This window comes from Anopheles maculipalpis, chromosome X (genome assembly GCF_943734695.1).
Source record: "Anopheles maculipalpis chromosome X, idAnoMacuDA_375_x, whole genome shotgun sequence".
NCBI lineage: Eukaryota > Metazoa > Arthropoda > Insecta > Diptera > Culicidae > Anopheles > Anopheles maculipalpis.
The window spans coordinates 7,582,501-7,602,177 of record NC_064870.1 but is presented as its reverse complement, the minus strand read 5'-3'; the positions used below and the strand labels follow the sequence as shown (position 1 = coordinate 7,602,177).

The 19,677-nt window shown below is 45.3% G+C and overlaps 4 protein-coding genes across 4 annotated transcripts in view; 2 read left to right on the top strand and 2 right to left on the bottom strand.

Annotated features, from left to right (window-relative positions):
- The window catches only part of LOC126561855 (protein lava lamp-like), a 122,442-nt gene that overhangs the window by 36,850 nt on the left and 65,915 nt on the right, over window positions 1-19,677 (bottom strand). The window lies entirely within an intron of this gene.
- The window catches only part of LOC126567281 (protein retinal degeneration B), a 208,646-nt gene that overhangs the window by 136,626 nt on the left and 52,343 nt on the right, over window positions 1-19,677 (top strand). The window lies entirely within an intron of this gene.
- LOC126558859 (histone lysine acetyltransferase CREBBP) overlaps window positions 8,388-19,677 on the bottom strand; it is a 21,826-nt gene continuing 10,536 nt past the window's right edge. Inside the window, exons 4-16 of the mRNA XM_050214976.1 lie at window positions 17,006-19,677; window positions 16,636-16,925; window positions 15,984-16,141; window positions 15,442-15,546; window positions 14,406-15,351; window positions 13,910-14,140; window positions 13,410-13,640; window positions 12,927-13,324; window positions 12,417-12,834; window positions 11,963-12,328; window positions 10,731-11,024; window positions 10,083-10,394; window positions 8,388-9,310 (exon numbers count right to left, since the gene is read on the bottom strand). The exon at window positions 17,006-19,677 is cut by the window's right edge and continues 2,303 nt beyond it. Of these exons, the coding sequence (XP_050070933.1) occupies window positions 8,423-9,310; window positions 10,083-10,394; window positions 10,731-11,024; window positions 11,963-12,328; window positions 12,417-12,834; window positions 12,927-13,324; window positions 13,410-13,640; window positions 13,910-14,140; window positions 14,406-15,351; window positions 15,442-15,546; window positions 15,984-16,141; window positions 16,636-16,925; window positions 17,006-19,677 (7,309 nt within the window). The 3' untranslated portion in view covers window positions 8,388-8,422. The remainder of the gene's footprint in view (window positions 9,311-10,082; window positions 10,395-10,730; window positions 11,025-11,962; window positions 12,329-12,416; window positions 12,835-12,926; window positions 13,325-13,409; window positions 13,641-13,909; window positions 14,141-14,405; window positions 15,352-15,441; window positions 15,547-15,983; window positions 16,142-16,635; window positions 16,926-17,005) is intronic.
- LOC126558031 (thioredoxin domain-containing protein 5 homolog) overlaps window positions 17,601-19,677 on the top strand; it is a 227,925-nt gene continuing 225,848 nt past the window's right edge. The window contains exon 1 of the mRNA XM_050213968.1: window positions 17,601-17,618. The gene's annotated coding sequence lies outside the window, so the exon portion shown is untranslated. The remainder of the gene's footprint in view (window positions 17,619-19,677) is intronic.

Here is a 19,677-nt window from a genome sequence, read left to right as displayed (position 1 = left end):
TCGTAGCGACTCACCGGCGCTGCTATCTGCAATCAACCTTTACGCCCCGGCAAGATCGCTCCGTGCTAGTTCACTTCATGTACGTAGGGGAACATCCTACTCGTTTGGGCGCCTCTGATCCGTTCCTCGTCATGTGCCGCCGTGTGTGATCGTTTTGAACCAGACCTGTCGCGTGCTACGTTCCTTAATTGTATACGTACAGTGCCGCCCATAACTTGTTGAATGTAAATATGTAAATGGTATCTGTAAATGTAAAAGTCAAACAAGTCACTTCAGGGGGGCCACATATGGTCCGTTGAATTCAATAAAATAAAATGACAAAATAATAATTTTTAAACTTGTTCTAAAGTTCAGGTAAATGTCATGTGAAGCATGTTCCGCCGACCTCTCCTATTCCTAGGCTTCGTGAATGAAATAACTAAGAGTACCTGTTTGCCGGATGCTCTGACCGTGCTAGAGCCCGACTTGCAAGCAGAGTATCGTTTGACGGCAACGATTTCTAAGGGGGTAGAGGATTTCTACGATCGTAACTTCGGACAACAACGCAGCGAAATTCAGAGTCATAATGATACGTCTAGCAATCTTCTTCCGGACGAGCAGCGGAGTGGTGGACTATGCTGACGGAGGACACCATTTCCGAACAGCGGATGATAAGGATTATCTTTGGCGGTGTGTGTGTGTGCTAGCAGGGCAAGTAGCGAAGGAGAATGAACTATGAACTAACTGAGCTTTTTGGATCTGATATCCTGACGGTAAGAAGGATCAAGTGGAGTCAAATCTGTCGGTGATCGGATGCAGCCCTAGACGGAGGTCCAGCTAGACTGGAGGACAGAGCTCTCCAGTGATAAAGGCATCGTGATATGGTAAAGTCGGCTCCTCCACTATGGTACTTACCTGTTTTTAAAGGCGCTATCAGGACTCCCCCACCCCCCCCCCCCCCCCCCCCCCCAGCTTGCATCGATGACACGGTCCGGGGACAGTTTGGGTTTCCATTTATTACTTTTTGACGCATTGAGGTTTTGTACATCATTACCTTAGAAAGTAGAGTTTTTGGTTATGCCTGCTCTTACATACCATGCTGGTATGTTTGGTTTTTTCCCCCCATATGCGCTTGTGTTTGTTTGTGTGTGCCTGTGCTTAATACGGTACCTTCGTCCTGCATCGAGGCGACACACACTTATATTTGTTTCAATCTACAGTACGAGAAAGCCCGAATTGTCTGGTTGTGTTTATTGCAAAATGGAGGACGCCGAATCGGTCACACCGATTACCCCACCTACGCGCATGTATATGTGTGTGTGCTTCGCTTCTTTCACATATTTATTCGCTAATCACCTATTCCGATAAGGGTTAAAATTAATCATGATATTATGGAGAAGTGTGTGTGTATGTGCACAGGGAAAGTTTAATCGTTTTTACACACCGCGACTTAGCTACTCAACAGATACACTACCAGGTTTTTGCGGAATGCTAACATCCCCCCAACCCCTCCCTCCCCAAAATAAATGCTGAGAATGGGGATAGAGCACCAGGGGGATAGTAGACATTAGGAAAAAGAGAAGAAAAAAAAAACTCCAAGCCCGACGTTAGAGCAGGCGGCAAATTGAATGAAAAACTTTTTCGTCTCTTTATGAAGGCTTCGTGGTATTTTAAAAATTGCTTTTCACTTTCTCGCTACACCTTAAGCTACTATATATCCTCTAGTGGTCTAGTGTTCTATATGTACATCCACAGCTCAGCATATACTCAATACTTTACACATACCGCGTTCTATCTAAACTCGAACTTCTCGTGATACAGTGATACGACGGACGTGAAGAAGCGCGGTCTCAGATACGTTTTGTTAGCTCCAAGGACATGGCGCTCCCATATATCCCTCCCTCTCTCTTTCCTCGGAACATCTTTACAAGTCTGATTTTTTTTTACAAGAATATATGCCCTTCGATTGTGTACCACACTTTCTTCCAGCTGGTTTATGTGTGTGTGTACGTACAAAAAAGATCACTTCAGTCGAAATGTTGTCGAACTCCTCCTGCTCGAGGAGGATCTCTTTTAGTGTATGTGTGAGTGTGTTGCTGAATGTACAATTCTACAATACTCCTCGATCTGTCACTAGTACTTGCGCCATTTTAATAATGAGACGGCCATTAAATCGGCCAAGGCCTACCCGACGTCCAACGTTGGGAGTAGATAATCTTACACTATATTCCATAGTTACTAACAATGATTGGTAGTGATAGTAGTATTCGTATAAGTATTTAGCAGTGGTAGTGGTAGTATTAGTAGTATAAGTACTTGATTACAAGTGGTTTACTATTGATTCGTATATGAAACATTCTCTTTTTTATTTGTGGCCTGTTTCCTTTTCTTGCTGTGCATGTGTGTGTGTGTGTCGGGCTTTTCTTACGGTACACCCAACACCCCGCTCTTACCTTCTTTCCCTGTTTTCTACCATTCTTTCAATTACCTTTCCCCGTCCCATCCCCGCACCAACCCCCCATTTGTCCGTCTTTGCCGGCGAAACCCCCCACAAACTTTCCCGATTTCTCTAAGTAGAGGGTATGTTGAAAAGGAAAAACAAACAACCAAAAACAGAATAAAGAAAACATGACATAATTACTTTTCTGGAATTTGTATACATTTTATGTTCGATTTTCTCTCGCGTTTTCGTCCGCCTGCATCAATATTTTTCTGCTTCCTTCGCTCTACCCCGCTCCTCACTCACTATCTATATATTGTGTATCCTTAATTTTCTCCTCCTTATTATACGCCTGCTTACCTAGGGTATTTATTAACTGTTCCTCCTGTTTTCGTTCTTCGCTCTTAACCGGGGTGTGCCTTTCTTACTTTACATCTAGCAATAAAGGTAGTAATAATTATATCTTTCCCCTCATCCTTCATTCATTTGTTGTGTTTATCGCTTCTAATATTTTTCTTTCTTTCTTTAATATTAGAGTGTAAGTAAATGTGAAAGAGGGCGCCGAGCGCGCGCTTGCTTTGTTTCACATTTCTGTAGCAACTCCTTTTTCCCCTTTTTTCTTTTTTTTCACCATTTACTTGCTGCTTCTTAACTTATTTTACTGTATTATTAAATTATAATTAAAATAAAACAAATACAAACAAGAAAAATGAAACAAAAAACATACACATTACCACCGCAACATGGGGGTGGGGAGGAGGAGGTCTTTTCGTGGGGGAAATGAGAAAAAATAGGGTTGTGTGTATGTGTGATTTTGCTTTTTGTGTTTTTTTTTCTTTTCTTCTATGCACATAACATTATTGGTGCAATAACCCGCTTGCCAGAGCTCCAACCTTTTCTCTCTACCTCTCTTTGTTGGTTGGTTTATATTGATGGGTGTACACACACGTCACCATCTCTCTAACATTATGCTTTTTTCGTTTTTTTCTTCTTTATCTTCTTTACACGATTTTTTTCGCTTTTCCTCTTATCAGTACAATCAATTTACAATGATCAAATCATACTACATCCTAGCGAAGCAGCTTCACGCTCATTGCGCTGTTCTTTTTGTTTGTTGTCGCCCACCTTCTTTGCTCTATCTGTTTCCTATCGCAACACATTACTTTCAACAGCGATCTTCGAGTGGTGTATATGTGTGTGTGATAAGAATCATCCTATACTACATACAATATATATAATTAGTTATATTAGATGTGGCATTTTGTGTTATAAGTTATTCCCCTATCGCTAATTCTTTACTCATATTTATATATTTATATGCATTATAAAGGTACAGCTTTGCTTTGTTACTGTACCCTTAACGTGGAACTTCGGACTGGGATGATATCGTTCGCGTGTGAGCATTTGAGGAAGGGTCTAAATAACCCGCTTAATTTCTGTTCTTCTGTTCATTGTTTGCCCTTGATTGGATCGTCCTCGTGTTTGTATTTTCTCGCGTTTCTTCGTGTATCTGAGGATTTGTCGCAGCAGCAGCGCAACCAGAGTGTTTAAGTGTGTGGGAAGGGGGGGGAGGTCTTTTCTATTTCATATTCAAATTCTAAATCATATTACTTCGAACCGTTTCGCTCCTAAGGTATATGTACACAACAATTGCAGGAATTGCGGGTAGATAAATTAAGAAAACAAAGCGAGATACAAAAAAAATACTTAACATACCACAGGATATACATATATGCAATACATGTAAAAAAAAGATACTAACAATTACACATTATGGGGATGAATGGTCTCTTTGACTATGTACTTCTCTTCACACTTTAACTGTCCGTGTGGAACCCACAGTGTGGGTGGCACATGGTTTTGTCTTATTCACACTTAGCTACGAACTGCTGTTGTGCAAGTGAAATGCACAATAACGTCTACTCTTTGTGTGTGTGTGTGATTGAGAGAAATACAGAGAGAGAGAGAGAGAGAGAGAGAGAGAGAGAGAAAGAGAGTACTCAAAGGATATAACCGTGGCAGTCAAAGTGCTAAACAACGTAAGCCTAAAACTAAAGAGAAAACGAATATCTTTTATAGATATCGCGTGATGTGTTTGTGTGTGTGTGTACTTGTTTTGCAATTATCTTATAGTCTAAATCCTTTTAACCACAGAACCAAGCTGTTCATTTATTCACTCCACCACAGAAAGGATGCGGGCGTGTATGTGTGTGTGTTAAAACTACCACACTATTAATAACAAATAAAAGCAAGAATGAAAAACTAACGGAAAACGTTGCAAATTTTCCATCAGACATTATCACCCGGTCGATGATGCCGTAATTAACGACGACACAGCCACATAAACAATTTTCTCTCATCTTAACTGTTTCATATATTGTTCCCGGGTTTCATCGGCGTTCTTTAGTAGCTCTGGTTGGAGAAGAATTATATAAAAGTGATGCACAAACATACATACATTTACACGCACACATGCACACACACACACACTCCGTATAATTTGCATTAAGTTCATGTTTGTAACAGGAACGACTGAGTAAACACGTGGTTCGAGACCCATACCTGATATACATGGCGTATGAATGTATAGGTGTGCGTGTACGTGTGTATAGTGGCCAAGAAGGAAGATTTAAAACTTGCTCCTTTAAGCAAACCGGCTACAAACAAAAATGTCCTTATTATTATTGTTTGTTTTTTTTAACAAAATTTTCTGATGCTCTCTCCCTCTCCAATATCGAATTTTCTAGCTTTTTTCCATTTAAAATTATTGCCAGAATACACTTTTTTATTGTAATACAAAGCCAGCACAAAGAAATTTTGTTACGTGACTGCTGTGTCCGGGAGACAAGGGGCCGGGGGGGGGGGGGGGGGGGGGTATTGGCGGGTGCACAGACCATATCATTTAAAAATCATATTACTTATGTACACGTAGCAGCGTAGTAAAACTACACACCGTTAACACGCCTTATTGGTTTAAGAAGGGGTTTTTTTCTTTTTGTTCGTAAACGTTTCAATTTGCTCTCTTCGGGATGTGATTGCTTTGTTTTCATGCTATTCTCTATTTTTGTGTGAGTGTGTTGGTGTATGATTCTTAGTAAAAATTAGCTGTTAGATTGCGCACCATCCATTTTCTCTTATCATTGCTCAGTAGTAACCGCATATCGGCACGTACACACGCATACACGCTCAAATTGCTTCCATTATTCAAAATTCCTTCTTTTTCTATTCCAATACAACGACACACACAATCATACATACATCAGATTAAAAGATTCTATTAACACATATGCACTCCACCCGATATTTGTGGATCACATAAAAAATATTGGTATCGAGGTATCACCACTTTTTAGTGCTAGAAGGTTAAGAAAGGCAAAGTATCATTAAATCCAGTATTGTGATGCATGAGTGAGTATGTGTGGGCGACCCGGTGGTATAGGCGACAGCGGTCTTCAAACGGCAGGACCGGGGTTCAAATCCCATCCGGACCATCCCCCCCCCCCCCCCCCCCCCGAAATGAGGACTGAATAACCAACTACGTGGTATCGGCAGCCTAGAAAGCCATTTCGATGGCCTCCATGGCCTTAGAGAAGTCGTTAAGCGAAGAAGAAGAAGAGTGAGTATGTGTGTAATTTTGATTGTTTGTTTGTTTGAAAATGCGCGTCTTGTAGAGGCACGGTTACAAACGATTAACTACACTATTCGACCAAATCCGTTTCAAATTGTGACCAAGTGTGGACTGTGTTTTTATTTGAACTAGAACTACGTAGTATCCGACATTATCCATAGCAGACCACTAAGTCAAGAAGAAGAAGAAGTCATTACAAGACTGGCATGAACTTACACATCGTCAAGCCAAAGACATGCTCCTTAGTACTGCAAAGGATCAACGTTCATATGTCAAGAAAGCCAGAAATAGTAGGCTAAAATCTTTTGAGGCGCTTTAACGCCAAATAAAAAGAAAAAGAAGAACTGTTCGGCCTTTCTGGAAGAAAGTTAAAAAAAACGAAACGCGTATGTGTGTGCGTGTCCGATTACTCCTATTACTTTTTTTTTAGAATCATCATCCTTATATAACCCACCCACTGAGGTTAACAATCACTATTGCTTTGCTTAGAATCGATACGAGAATTCTTTTTTTCGTGATTGTGTGTGTGTGTGTGTGTGTGTGTGTGAGTGTAAAGATAAAGGTTGTAATTTCTGTGCCTATATATATGTGTGTTTCAACCTACATTCTAAGAGTTTTTTTTTAAATTTCGCATCATTAGTTTCCTTTCAATAGTAAAAGCTTGCCACAGCTAAGAATCGCATAACTTTCCTTCTGTTGCTTTTGCTTTCCCCTCCCCCCCTTAACAAGGCCATTTTAATGTTGATGTTGATGCTTTAAGGTTTTATTTTTGCCTTGGTTTTCTGACAATTTTTTAATCTGAATTTTACTATTGGTTTTTCAATTTTCGTATTTTTTTATTCACATACACACTTCGTGCAAATGTGCCTCTATGCTCTTTCTCTCTCCCACGCTCTGTTTCCTCTATTTGTTCCTATAAAACTATCTTAAACATAGAAATATACAACAGGTTTGGACATTAACATAAAAAGAATAAAAAATAATTTAAAGAACACAAAGATAAAAGCTCTCCCTCTCTCTCACACACACACTCTCACTCTCTCTCTCTTCCTTTCGTTTTTTTTTCGTTCGTTGACTATCACATGGTACGTATTGATTTAAAATATATATTAAAAAAAAACATACTAACTGTAAACGCACTGGAAGAGCACGAAATGATCGCTTTTATGCCACATTATTTGACGCGACATTCGAAGCGTTTCGTGCTTTAGGAAAACGAACTCTTCGCACAAAATTATTTGCAACAAAACGTTCCCGCCATAAATTCATTGGTGGTGTTGTGTGAAAGGTAAACTAATATAGTTAATATGTAGTTAGCTGCGCCTGTTGCCTTACGAGCGCGCACAATTCGTACAATTGCTATGGAAAGGTAATGTATGAAACCTGAGAAAAATGGCTTCAAATTGAGCAATGTGAACTGTTTGCAAATCGTATGTTGCTCTTTACACACACTAACACACCCTTCTTCGTTGGCTTAGATTAGTAGCTATATAGAGTTATACAGTTCTTGTCACGCGTGCATTGGCTTTTGTAAACCACCATTTTCTCCACTAGCTAGGTGAATCTTTCCTGTTACACCTAAGAATACTAACCGTTAATTAAACGAAAAAGGGGGGCTTGTCTTATTTGGCTTATTCGACCACCCTCTAAATACATAATAGGGTCATGCCGGTCTAATAGGTTGGGTTACTAGACTAGCGACCGCCACACAACTCTCAACAAAGAAGATGAGAGAGATAGAGAGATAGAGAGAGAAAGAGAGAAAGAGAGGGTGAGAGTTAGTGGGTCGGATCATAAATACACACCACTCTGGATTCCGGATGTGCCAAAACACTTGACGCTTACAGATGTGCACATGTGTGTATTGGTTTAAATACAAATAATGAACATTTAATTATACAATTGGTAGATTAATCTTCTCCTTCGCTCTGGTCTGACGAAAATTAAGAAATATTTAAATAAGCTGTTTGCTGCTGTGCGCGCACACACACACACACAGTCAGCATCTATACAATTGCATACGTACATACATACATACATTATCCTTTTCTTAGTCGTTATTCGCCCGCTTAACGGATTGCATCAGTATAACACTAAGATTTCTATCTCATTCTGCGATATCTTTCCATCTTTCCGCCTTCCTTTCTTCAGGCTTTCTTCTTCAGACTCAGTTTACCCGCGGAACACGTAAAGGGGGAGGGAAAGGGAGAGGATAAATATAGTACAAGTTATACTGCTTCCCGCAACCAAACAGGAATTAGTTAACCTTAGACCACTCCCCCCTTAGTAAATTAAAAATAAAAAAAGCTAAAACCGAACTAATAATATCAATATAAACCGTTTCTACCCGCTACGTTGACATTTCCCGAATACTACTACAACTGTTCGACAAATTTGGTCAGCTGGTCCGGTAGCGAGGTTTCCCCCGGATTTCCGTTACCACCCGGGCCGATTATACCGACGCCCTGCGCTAGGTCCTGCTGCACGACACTGGCGTTCCCTACGCCCACTACACCACCTCCACCTCCAAGTCCACCGACGACACCAACCACTCCGCCGACACCGCCCATACCACCACCAACCGACATTGCGTTCACTGGACCGCCAACACCCACCACACCCACTACGTTGCCGCCTCCAGCACCCGGCATACCGACGTTTCCACCGCCGCCAACCATGCCGACTACATTGGTCGGTTGGTGCCCGGAGTGCATGTGATTGTGCAGCACGACATCGCCCGGTTGCACCGGTACGGGCGAGTGGGACGGTATGTGATGGGGCGAAGGTTGTGCCCGGGGCGAAACGGACGGCTGTGCCCGGGGCGAAGGCACGGCCCGCGGAGATGGTTGGGGTTGCGGGCTACGTATTGGTGGCGGCGATCGTACTGACTGCATTAGCTGCTGTTGCATCGCTAGCTGCTGAGGATTCGGTGGCCCCATAATGCCTTGGTTTGGGCCCTGGCCCTGTTGTTGCTGTTGCTGCTGTTGCTGCAGCTGCTGGGACAGTACGTTCACACCGACGCCGCCCTGCGCTTGTGGATTGGGTTTCATCGTTTGTTGTATGTACTGTTGCTGATCCTGGAACATTCCACCGCCCTGCCCATAGCCCATATGTTGCTGTGGTCGTGGGCGCTGGTTGTACGGTGGTGCTGGCGGAATGTTACCACTCGCCATTGCCAACTGGCGCTGAAGCATCATCTGCTGTTGTTGCTGTTGCTGTTGTTGCGCTTGCTGTTGCTGCTTGTACCACATTTGCTGTTGAAGCTGAAACAACAAAATTGATATATTTGTTTGTTTTTTTTTTAGACATTGGGGTCTATGCAGACATCAACTATACATTTGACTACATTTGACTACGTCGTTTACTACTGTAATTCATCCAGAACAAATTCATCTTCGTTTCAATGACCAAAAACACACACTTTACTTCTATAACCACCTACACACGGGTAGGCCACACATTTTGTATGGTAGTTTGCATTTTTTTTCTGGATAAGAAGGTTAAAGATCTTTTGATCTGCTCGTCATATTTATATGAAAATTTTAAGAAAGATGAGACTTTTTGTCAAACATACCATTTGGTACGTTTTGGATATGCATTTTTCGTTCTATAGAATCTATGTTAGTTATGGTTCCAAACAATTCAAACGAATGGCTTATTACTCACTTGGAAAAAATGAAGCAATATTCATTAATAAAATCACAAAAACGAAAGAGACTATGCAAAAAATTAATATTATGTGATCATTATGACAACCGAGCATACCCGGGATAAGACAAAAAAGGAGGAAATGGCTTGAGAAATTTGTATCAACTCAAGAAGAACTTGGCTTGGTGCCACTTTTCTCCGCTATTCCTCCTCTTTCCTTGAAAATTTTATGCAAATACGACGAGCAGATCATAAGATAGAAGCTTTATAAACGACAAAATACAAACACTAACTACCTTAACCTATGCTGAAGACCGGCGCACAATGGCTATGCTGGACAAATGATCCGCATAAGCTAGTGTTAGAAGCCATGATTCGCTGACTTACCGGTATTTGCATGGATGGATTGTTGGCCGGTTTACCACCGCCAGGCATACCCTGTACGCCTTGCATACGGTTCGGTACCATCTGGACGGCGGAGGGCGGATTATTGTACACCATCACCGTTGGGCCAGCTTGCACCTGTTGCACCTGCGAACCACCGGGATGCATTACACCGTGCTGCTGCTGTTGCTGCTGTTGCGTTTGCTGCTGTTGTTGTTGTTGTTGCTGCTGCTGCTGTTGTACATGCTGTTGCTGCTGTTGTTGCTGCTGTTGCTGTGGCATGCCTACCTGGTTTTGATTCTGCTGATGCTGAGCCTATGGAACGGGTGGAACAACACAAACAGTTGGTTAGATTTGTCTTACAGAAAGACCCACAAAAATTAAGACAGACAAGAGATTCGAGATGATTTGGGTGTAGGCCCTGGCGCGGTACCCCGTAAAATTATGCAAAACGCAGCACGTATGTCAGAATGAAGCTAACAATTAAACTAAAACTGATTACATGTGATCCAATTTCTTGAGTCTCTTACAAGAAATAGGATAGCCACTTAGGTTTTTCTCGTGTTTCCAAGCTTTAAACAACATTTTGGCTGATTCCCGGATTTAAAGGTAGAGTAGCCATGCTGAAATTAAAAAAAATGCATAACGTACCTGTTGTCGCTGTTTGATAAAGGCTGCCATGAGCTGCGGGTTAGCTTTCAGTATCGAAAGCAGCTGCTGCTGCTGCTCGGGACCGGCAGCCGGATTCTTGAGCGTTGCCATTAGCTGTGCAATTGCTTGCTTCGGTTGAGTTGCCATCTGGGTTTGACCCGGTTGGTTTTGCTGACCGCCGGCTTGCTGTTGCTGCTGCTGCGCATTACCCATCATACCACCCTGCATGGCTATCGGACCCTGGCGTATGCCGGCCATCATTTGCGCACCTCCGACACCACCAGTCATTATGCCCTACACACGAGAAGTAGGGAAGAAACAAGAAAAAAAAACATTGATTTGTACGATTACTACTGCCAAACGGGTGTGAGTCTATATGATCTTTCTCCTGTCAAATTGGGAATTTTCACGGATACAACGGGACAACAACTTTAGGTTTTGCAACACTTACGAAGTGTTTCGCCCCAACAGTTCTTTTTGTGCGAACAATACAGAAAAATCTTATTTTGTGACATTTGTTTATAAGAGTAAAATAAAATTGCCGTAAAACGAATCTGTTTGATATTAGCACGTTTAAGATAGGGTAGTGTAGGGCGGAACAGGACTGATAAATTTGTACACGTGTGCCGATCATTTGTCAAATGACGCTTGCTGTCACTAGTGGAATCTTCGAAGCGTTATTGAATTAATGTCCAAAGGTTGCATCGGATACTAGTTCCTGCTAAACCCTCGTCGTGAAAAAATCGTACAATTGGGAACGCGTATTCAAGTTAATATCAAAGAAACATTGTGCGCGCATTTTTACTTGGATTGTGAATATATAAACGAATCATTGGCCATGGACCAAGGATTTCAGGAGTTTGTGGAACAATTTACTGCATATTGCAACTGTGACAGGAAAATGTTTTGAAAAAAAAATGAAAGATCGCCGCGTACACTGCGGAGCAGCTGCTTGTACCAGGAAAGTAAGTCAGAGAAACACAAGTGCCATTTATTAAAGTCATCGTTAGTTTCAGCACTTGTCAAATCACTTGCCACTTGTCTAGGAGAATAGTTTATATTTTGTTCCAAACGACCTACAGAATCAAACCCCCGTTTTGTTCCTTAGGGAGATGAAGCTCGAGCCAGCAAAGTTTCATAGATGTGAAATATTAATGAGCTAGCCTTCTAAGGTCACGCCGGCTCCATTTCTGAAAATATATTATTAGTAAGTAGAAAAGGTTCAAACTTACCGTTTGCAGTGGATTTTGTGGCTGTTGTTGCTGGGGCTGCTGCTGCATCAGTCCAGGTAGGGTTGGTCGCATACCGGGCCCACCACCGCCATTCGGATAGCGCGGGTTCCACTGATCCATTTGCATTACGTTCTGGCCCACGATGCCGCCCGGACCACCGCCCGGTCCACCCATCGACACACCGACAGCATTCGGTTGCTGTTGCGCGTTCGGCATTACACCGACCCCGGACACGTTCACACCGACGCCGGCCGTATTCATATGGCCCGCCGGCATGGCACGCTGCATTACTGGAGGTACCATGACCGGGTTCACCTTGCCGTAACCGACGTGCGGTGCTTGCTGTCTTGCCGCTTCCTCTTGCACCTGTGGGTGTGTTTGTGTGTAGATATGTGTTAAAAAGATAGTTATATTGTTTGTTCTACGTCTCATGTTGCAAAGACGAAACACGAACCTGTTTTACAACCTGCAGCACATTCGCTGGAGGTGTTTGCGCTCCCGGCTTCATACTCATACCACCGTGATGGGGACTTCCCATACCACCAATCTGTACGGTGTTCGGTACCGCCGACGGACTCATCGCACCACCAGCATTACCCATGCCACCGCACCCCATATTGGTGACCCCGACACCACCACCAACACCGCCACCCCCACCACTAGCCGGTACTCCGATTGCCATCGTGTTGCTAACCGGGCCGGAGGACGGTGCCACCGAACAGCCAGCGATAACGTTCGATGAACAGACGGTATTGCCCATGGTGCTGTTTCCACCGCCATTGCTGTTCTGCGGTATTTGTGGTGTTGGTGCGCCGAGTCGGGTTGTGTTCATCACAGCCATACGACGCCGCAAAAGCTGCTGCTGTTGTAATCTATCGAGCCCAGACAATCACAACGAAAATAAAGATAAATTCATTATTACATCGTTCCACCGATCGAACCGGACCGTCTCGCCAGTACGTACCTTTGCTGCAACTGTTGCTGCTTCAGCTTGTGCTTGATGTTCGGACAGAACGGTACCAAACATTTCGCCTCCTGGCAATGTTTCGCATGGTAGCAGCAGAGCGCAATAAGCTGCTTGCAGATCGGACAACCGCCGTGCGTTTTTCGTTTGCAGTGCTTCGTGTGCTGCACCACGCGTTTCATCTTTTGGCAGGACGGTAATCGGCAGTTTGCATCGCGGCACTGGCACGCATGTACCAACGATTGGATGCAGCGCTGGATCGATTGTTTGCGTGCTTCCTGTGGATTGGTTTGCTTCACGTCCGACGGTGATGAACCATCGTCCAGATCGAAGCCAAGCTTGTCCATCTTGTGCTGATGGCCCACCTTCTCCTTACAGGTAATGCAGAGATCAAAATCCTGCGAAACAGAAAGATAACGTAGACCCGACAATTGAGTGGAGAGATTTTTTTTTGAAACGGTAGGAGAATGTAAAAATACTTACGTCACAGACAGTGCAGTGATATCGTGTCTCGACGTGGTTCTTGCAGTTGTTGCAGGTGTAAACGAACTTGTCCTGGCCCTGGTTGTGCAGCTCGTAAAGCATGCAGAGTGTACTGAACTGTGCCCGACGTAGCGACGAAAATTCGTAATGCTTATCTCTCGCTAGCGTCAGGAAGGCATCGCGTCCATCCATCAAATCGCAGTTGATCAGTGGATCTGGGTCTTGGATAGGCTATTACAACAAAATCGCAAGTGTATGGACAAAAAGAGCATTTATTATAAATTTATGCATATACGATTAATCTTTATTTCATCTTAATAATGGAATTATCAATCTGAAAATTTTGCGTATACCTAGCAAAAAAACTTGTTTCTTTCATATAACAAAAAAAAAACAACAATACGGCGACGTGCCTTCATACTTGAAACATTGAAAAAATTGTCGTTGAAACGAAGGTTAAGTGTGACGATTAGCCATGGATAAACATCTCCAGCACTTACCGCCAAGCTCGCAGCCGACTGCGCCGAATGAAGTCGGATGACGAAAAACACCTCTTTGTGCTTTTCCATGGTGGCAAATATCTTTGCACTGAGATCGTTCCCAATCTGTTCGTTGGTTTTCTTGTTGCTTTTCCGTTGCGCCGCCTTCGATTTGTTTGACTTCTTCGCCTTCTTCTGGCCCTTCTTCTTACCGTCGGCTACGGTGTCACTGTCATCGTTCATGGACATGATCTGTGTGCGAGATTGCGTTCAAAAACGCGAAAAAACGTTATAAGTAAATAGTAGCCGTGTATAATATATAGAGATAGGGAAAAATAGCAAAACGCTGGAACTGACTCCGGACGATTCTACAACACAACGTAAACAGTTCCGGCAGGTAGGTGCAACCATCTCTTGGAACCTTCAAAACCGTCTGAAGCATCCGGTCCGGTACCGTCCGTTGTGAAATTTGTAGAAGAACTGTGATCACATACACACACACACACAAACTTACCGCTGCATTCGCTGCCGCTTCCTCGCGTTCCGCCTGTTTGCGCTTTTCCTCCTCTTCCTGGTCCAGCTCCTTGATGCTTTCTTCCAGCACGTTCGGCCAAAAATCACCCTCGAAGTATGGCAGCTCGGACGCGGACTGCAGCTTATCCTCCATCGCCTGCTTCAGGATGTCCTTGTAGTCCTGTATCGTGCGCTCTACCATACCCTTGTCCAGCATCTTTTTGTACCATTCCTGCAAACGCTTTGGCTTTGGAATGCGCTGCTCGGGCGGATGACAGTGGAATATGTAATCGTCACCCTCGGACGGTGGACAGGCCCAGATGTGGGCCATCGTGTAGCCAAGCTGCTTCGCGTAATCCATATACCCGAGCAAGATCTCATGGTACACGGACGTACGGTACTGGCGCGGTCGGAAGAAATGCACCGAATCGAGGTAGGCAATATAAACGCGGCGTGTGTTCGGTGCAGCACACTCCGACCCATACTCCTGCACGTGCATGCCGAAGAAGCACACGTCAACGCCGTCCACCTCCTCGAAAGCGAACAGTGCTTTCGCGCGGTACGGAAACTCGGGCAACATTTCACCGTTCTCCACAAACCGACTGCGCATGCCCGGCTTCACCTCGACCATCTTGTCCGAGCTGGAGACGACTCGTATGTGCACCTCGCCTGCACCCGCCTCCTTTTTCTTGAGGAAGTTGTTCACACGCGTCTCGATGTACGTGCCGAGCTTGGAGGTGGGCAACCGTTTCGCGTTAAACTTATTGTCCTTGCGCTTTTGGCCCTTCTTCTTTAGGCAGGCATCGCACACGAACCCGCCAGGCCAGATTGATTCGAGGTACAGCACACATATCTGGTGCTGCTTGCGACCGCAGTCCAAACAATCGACGAACGGTTCCAGCTCAAGATGATCGTTCTTCATCTCCTTGAACTGATCCTTTTTGATTTGGCTGCAGAAATCGGGTGAATCGGGAGGGAAAACCACGTAAACATACATCGCTCATATAGACTCAAATTCGATTTTGCCGTTGAATACTTACGTTTGCGATTGCATCGGATCGTCACCAAGCGTAACCGTGTCGCCCGGTATCTCGTTGAAGCATTTCTGACAGTACGTATATCTGGTAGATAATGCCCCAAAAGAGCTTTTAGTTTTTTGTTGTTGTAGCAACGCACATAAACACACACACACGCACACGTCGAGGTAGAGCAGATTAGGAAGATGTGGTTTGTTGTATGCGATTGGTAAGAGGATGAAGATGAAAGTGAAGATTCAATGCAATTCCGAATATTGGTGGAGAGGGAAAGGGAGGGATGGCGTGGTGTAACAAGCATATATTTTATTTTATTTTCAATCAACGCGGTGGTGGTGATGGTGGTAGTGGTGGTGATGAGCGAAATATGAAAATATAAAACAAATGAAGACAATATTTTAATTTTTACAGATCAACATGATCACAGCAGTTTGGCGAAAGACAAGTGAAACCGTACACTGGTAGGATCGTAATTAAAGATTTTGATACTTTAATCATGCATACTACTCTTGACACGTCGATAATACGTCGACATTAATAGTACTTACCGGTTTTGGTAGCTGTAATACTTTGCGTCTCGTGGAATGGTACAAAGTTGCTTGCCGTAACAGCACAGCACCTGTGGATTGAATGTATATTTTCGTCCACAGCAATAGCCGAGCGATTGCATCACTGGATCAATCTCCATCTCGAACACTTCCGATAGCTAAGGGGAAAGGTGTAGGAAAGAAACAAAGATGTGTGTTAGATGTGAGATTTTAAAATGATAGAAGGCTGAAGAGCTCTCTCTCTCTCTCTCTCTCTCTCTCTCTCTCTCTCTCTCTCATGATCAATAAACTTAGATGCATTAGCTAGAATCGCGAAAAATTTAATAACATTTAATATATTTAAGTATGACGACTCTCCGTCGTATTGCCACTTAACAAAATTAGCCGTATTTTAAAGGTCATTTTCCTTAAAACAAATTCATGAGTGAATATAAAAGTGACTGTAGAGACACAGTTGGCGCAAAACGCGTGATAAAGTACTGGTTTTGTTAGTTTAAAAGCAGCCGTAGCACTCCTTTCGCTGTCGAAGGCAATGAAGTTGAATAAACAAATTGAATTTGGTCGAAAAATCATTTTGTTGGGGAAGTAAGGCTTATCTGCCCACCTGTGAAGTCATCGAAAGGGACACCCTCACGACAACTCAAGCACTTACCTTGGTGCAGTAGCGGTACACACGCGAAGTCTTCCGATTGTACAGCCAAGCGTTGTCAAACATGAGCCAAACGTCATCGACGTACTCGCGCGGATCCTGATACTGGCCACTTTCCAGCTTCTTCCGGATCGTGCTCAAATCCATCGGTTGCCGTACGATGTCAAAGTAGTCCGGTATGCCGAGCGAGTTCGGATCGACCGGCATGCGGAATGGCATCGATTCCGGTTCCTGCGTGACTAGTTTCTCCAGCGTCGGCAGCAGTGCTTCCCGCAGTTCTTCCGGCTTGAACGCTGCGCGTTGCAAAAAAAAAATCACAAAAAAATAAGAGAATTTTTTTTGCAAGCCCGAAGGCGAAAAAAGCACAACTTACAGCATTTCTTCTTATTGTCGCTCGCGTTCGTCTGGATGGTCGGTTCCGGATAAATGCCCGGCTTTAGCTCCGTTTTCATCACCTTTGGTTTCGGACTGCCGGAGCGGCCCTGGTCCACCTCTACCTTGAATGTGGACACATCGAGCTTATTCTTCCCGGTGCCGCCGCCACCGCTACCGCTGCTGCTACCGTCCGATCCGTCCATCAAATCAGATTTGATATCGTGCGCCATCATGCTCATGCACTCGTTGTTCACGTTCTTGCCACCGACGTCACTGCCACTGCCGGCCGTATCCATCATGTGATTGCTGTCCGGCTCAGACTTGATGTCCTCCTCGCGCTTCATCTCGAACTTGCCCTTGTTGTTCTTGCTACCACAGCCGCCGCCGCTGGCACTATCCTTCGAGCTTGTCGGTGGTTCGGGAGAATCTTCCTTATCGCGGGCCATTGCCGCCTCGAGTGCGGCCATCTGCGAGCTGAACGACGACGACGCTGTCATGCGGTTGGCAGTGAGCACGCTGGTCCCACCACCGTTTGCGGTAGAGTTCGAACCGACGACGGACGAGGAAGGAGCGGCGGGTAGTATGTTTGATGTGGTGCTGCTGCTGCTCGGGTTCGGTGTGGAGGGTGTTGTGGCTGGCGTAGTTGTGATGGTGGTTGTGGAACTACCGTTCAGGGCGAGTGTGTTGGTCACAATACCGCCACTTAGTAGCGTGCCTCCGGGCGGTAGAAGACCACTAACCCCACTTCCGCCCGATCCACCGAGCACGTCTCCTAGCCCACCCCCTGTGGATGAAGAGTCCGACGATGGCGGACCGCCTGGTGTAAGCAGCAGTGGTACAATACTGTTGTTCGAGTTGCTATTGTTGCCAGCGGGGGAGGGCAACATCGGTCCGTTGGAAGTGGCGATGGTAGCGCTACCTATGGTTGTTGAACCGACCCCTCCTCCACCTCCGTACGGACTGCTTGCCAGCATATCCGCACTACCAACCAACCCACCACCGGCTCCTCCACCTGTACCACCACCCGTCCCTCCGCCCATACCGGACAGCAGTGCGATGTTGCGTTGTTGCTGTGCTTGGGATTTTCCACCGCTCATCAACTTAAAGCCACCGGTGGCCGGATTGATCGTGTTAACGAACATGCCGCCGGTCGTAGAAGCTGCATTCGTCCCCTGCTGCTGCTGTTGCTGGCCCGCGTTGTTCACCCCTGCTCCACCGAACGTCGCTCGCATACCCATCGTTTGACCCGTCAATGCACCGGATAGTTGACCCAGTTGTTGTTGTTGCTGTTGTTGCTGCTGTTGCTGAGTACCATCAACAACACCACCACCACTCAGGTTCGCACATTTCGCTCGTACGATATCGTTAAACTGTTGCAACTGGGACGAACTGTCCATCATCGAGGGTCCGTTTAGGAATGGTGAAGTTTGTTGCTGTGGCACACCCACCATGCCTGGCCCATGGTTGTTGTTCGGTTGCTGTTGCTGACCGAACGGTGACAGTCCACCCGGCAGTACGGTTCCCCCACCAGCACCACCGTGCACCAGATTGTTGCCACCACCACCGTTCGGACTCGGTCCGGGTTGTGCGACAAAAAGTTGTTGAGTCGCAGCGCCGGGTTGTTGCAACCGACTGTTCGGTCCGATTTGTGCATGTCGTGCAACTTGCATCTGCTGCTGTTGCATTGTGGTCGGATTATTGCTACCCGTAGACGCAACATTCATACCAGCACCAAGCAAATTCACCTGCTGTTGCTGTTGGTGTTGTTGGTGATTAAGTGGTCGAAGTATTTGTCCCGCATTAGGACCCACCACAACCTGACCCGCCGCATTCAATTGTTGCTGCTGCTGTTGTTGCTGTTGCTGTTGTTGCAGTTGCATTTGTTGCTCCTTGCGCTTCTGTCGCTTCTCCTCGAGCTCTTTCTGTATTTTGTAAATCTTTTCCGCCAGCAGATGATAGTACTCGGAGCGTGAGTTTGCCATCTCGTACATATCACCTTCAACCTTTTTCGCGTACGCAACCAGATTGTACATGCGTTTGTCGAACATGGCGGACGGATCGGGCGATGGGAAGATCGCCTGGACGAGCTTGTGCACGAGATGGTTGCGAAGATCGGGCGTTACGGAATGATGCCAATCCTTGGTACCCTGTACCGGTACCGCTACCATGGAGGACGCGTTGTTGGTGGCCCCGGTCGCAGCAAAGTTGCTTGTGTTCGGTGCAACAACACCCGCCGCTGTTGCTAGACTCATCGTGCTAGTATTGTTGGTGGTAGTCGTGTTCATGATCGGCATCGACTGGGAGGTCATCGTTTGCATGGTGGTAGATGTGTTGCTACAGACTACACCACCACCACCACCTGTCCCAACACCACCACTTCCATCAAATAACATCTGATTTGCGGCACCCGCGGATCCTGCTGCCATTGGAATGATTGATGGACTGCTTTGGGTTTGCTGCTGCTGCTGCGACGCTGATGCACTCTGACCGAGCATCCCGACATCGTTCTGAAGCATACCGCCGAGTTGGTTCGGTGGCATCATCAAACGTACCGTGTTGCCTTGCTGTTGCTGCTGCTGACCGGCCATCCCGACCATACCACCACGCATCGCATTGCTTTGTTGCATGCTGTTCACTACCAACTGCTGCTGGTTGAATGGTGGTGGTGGT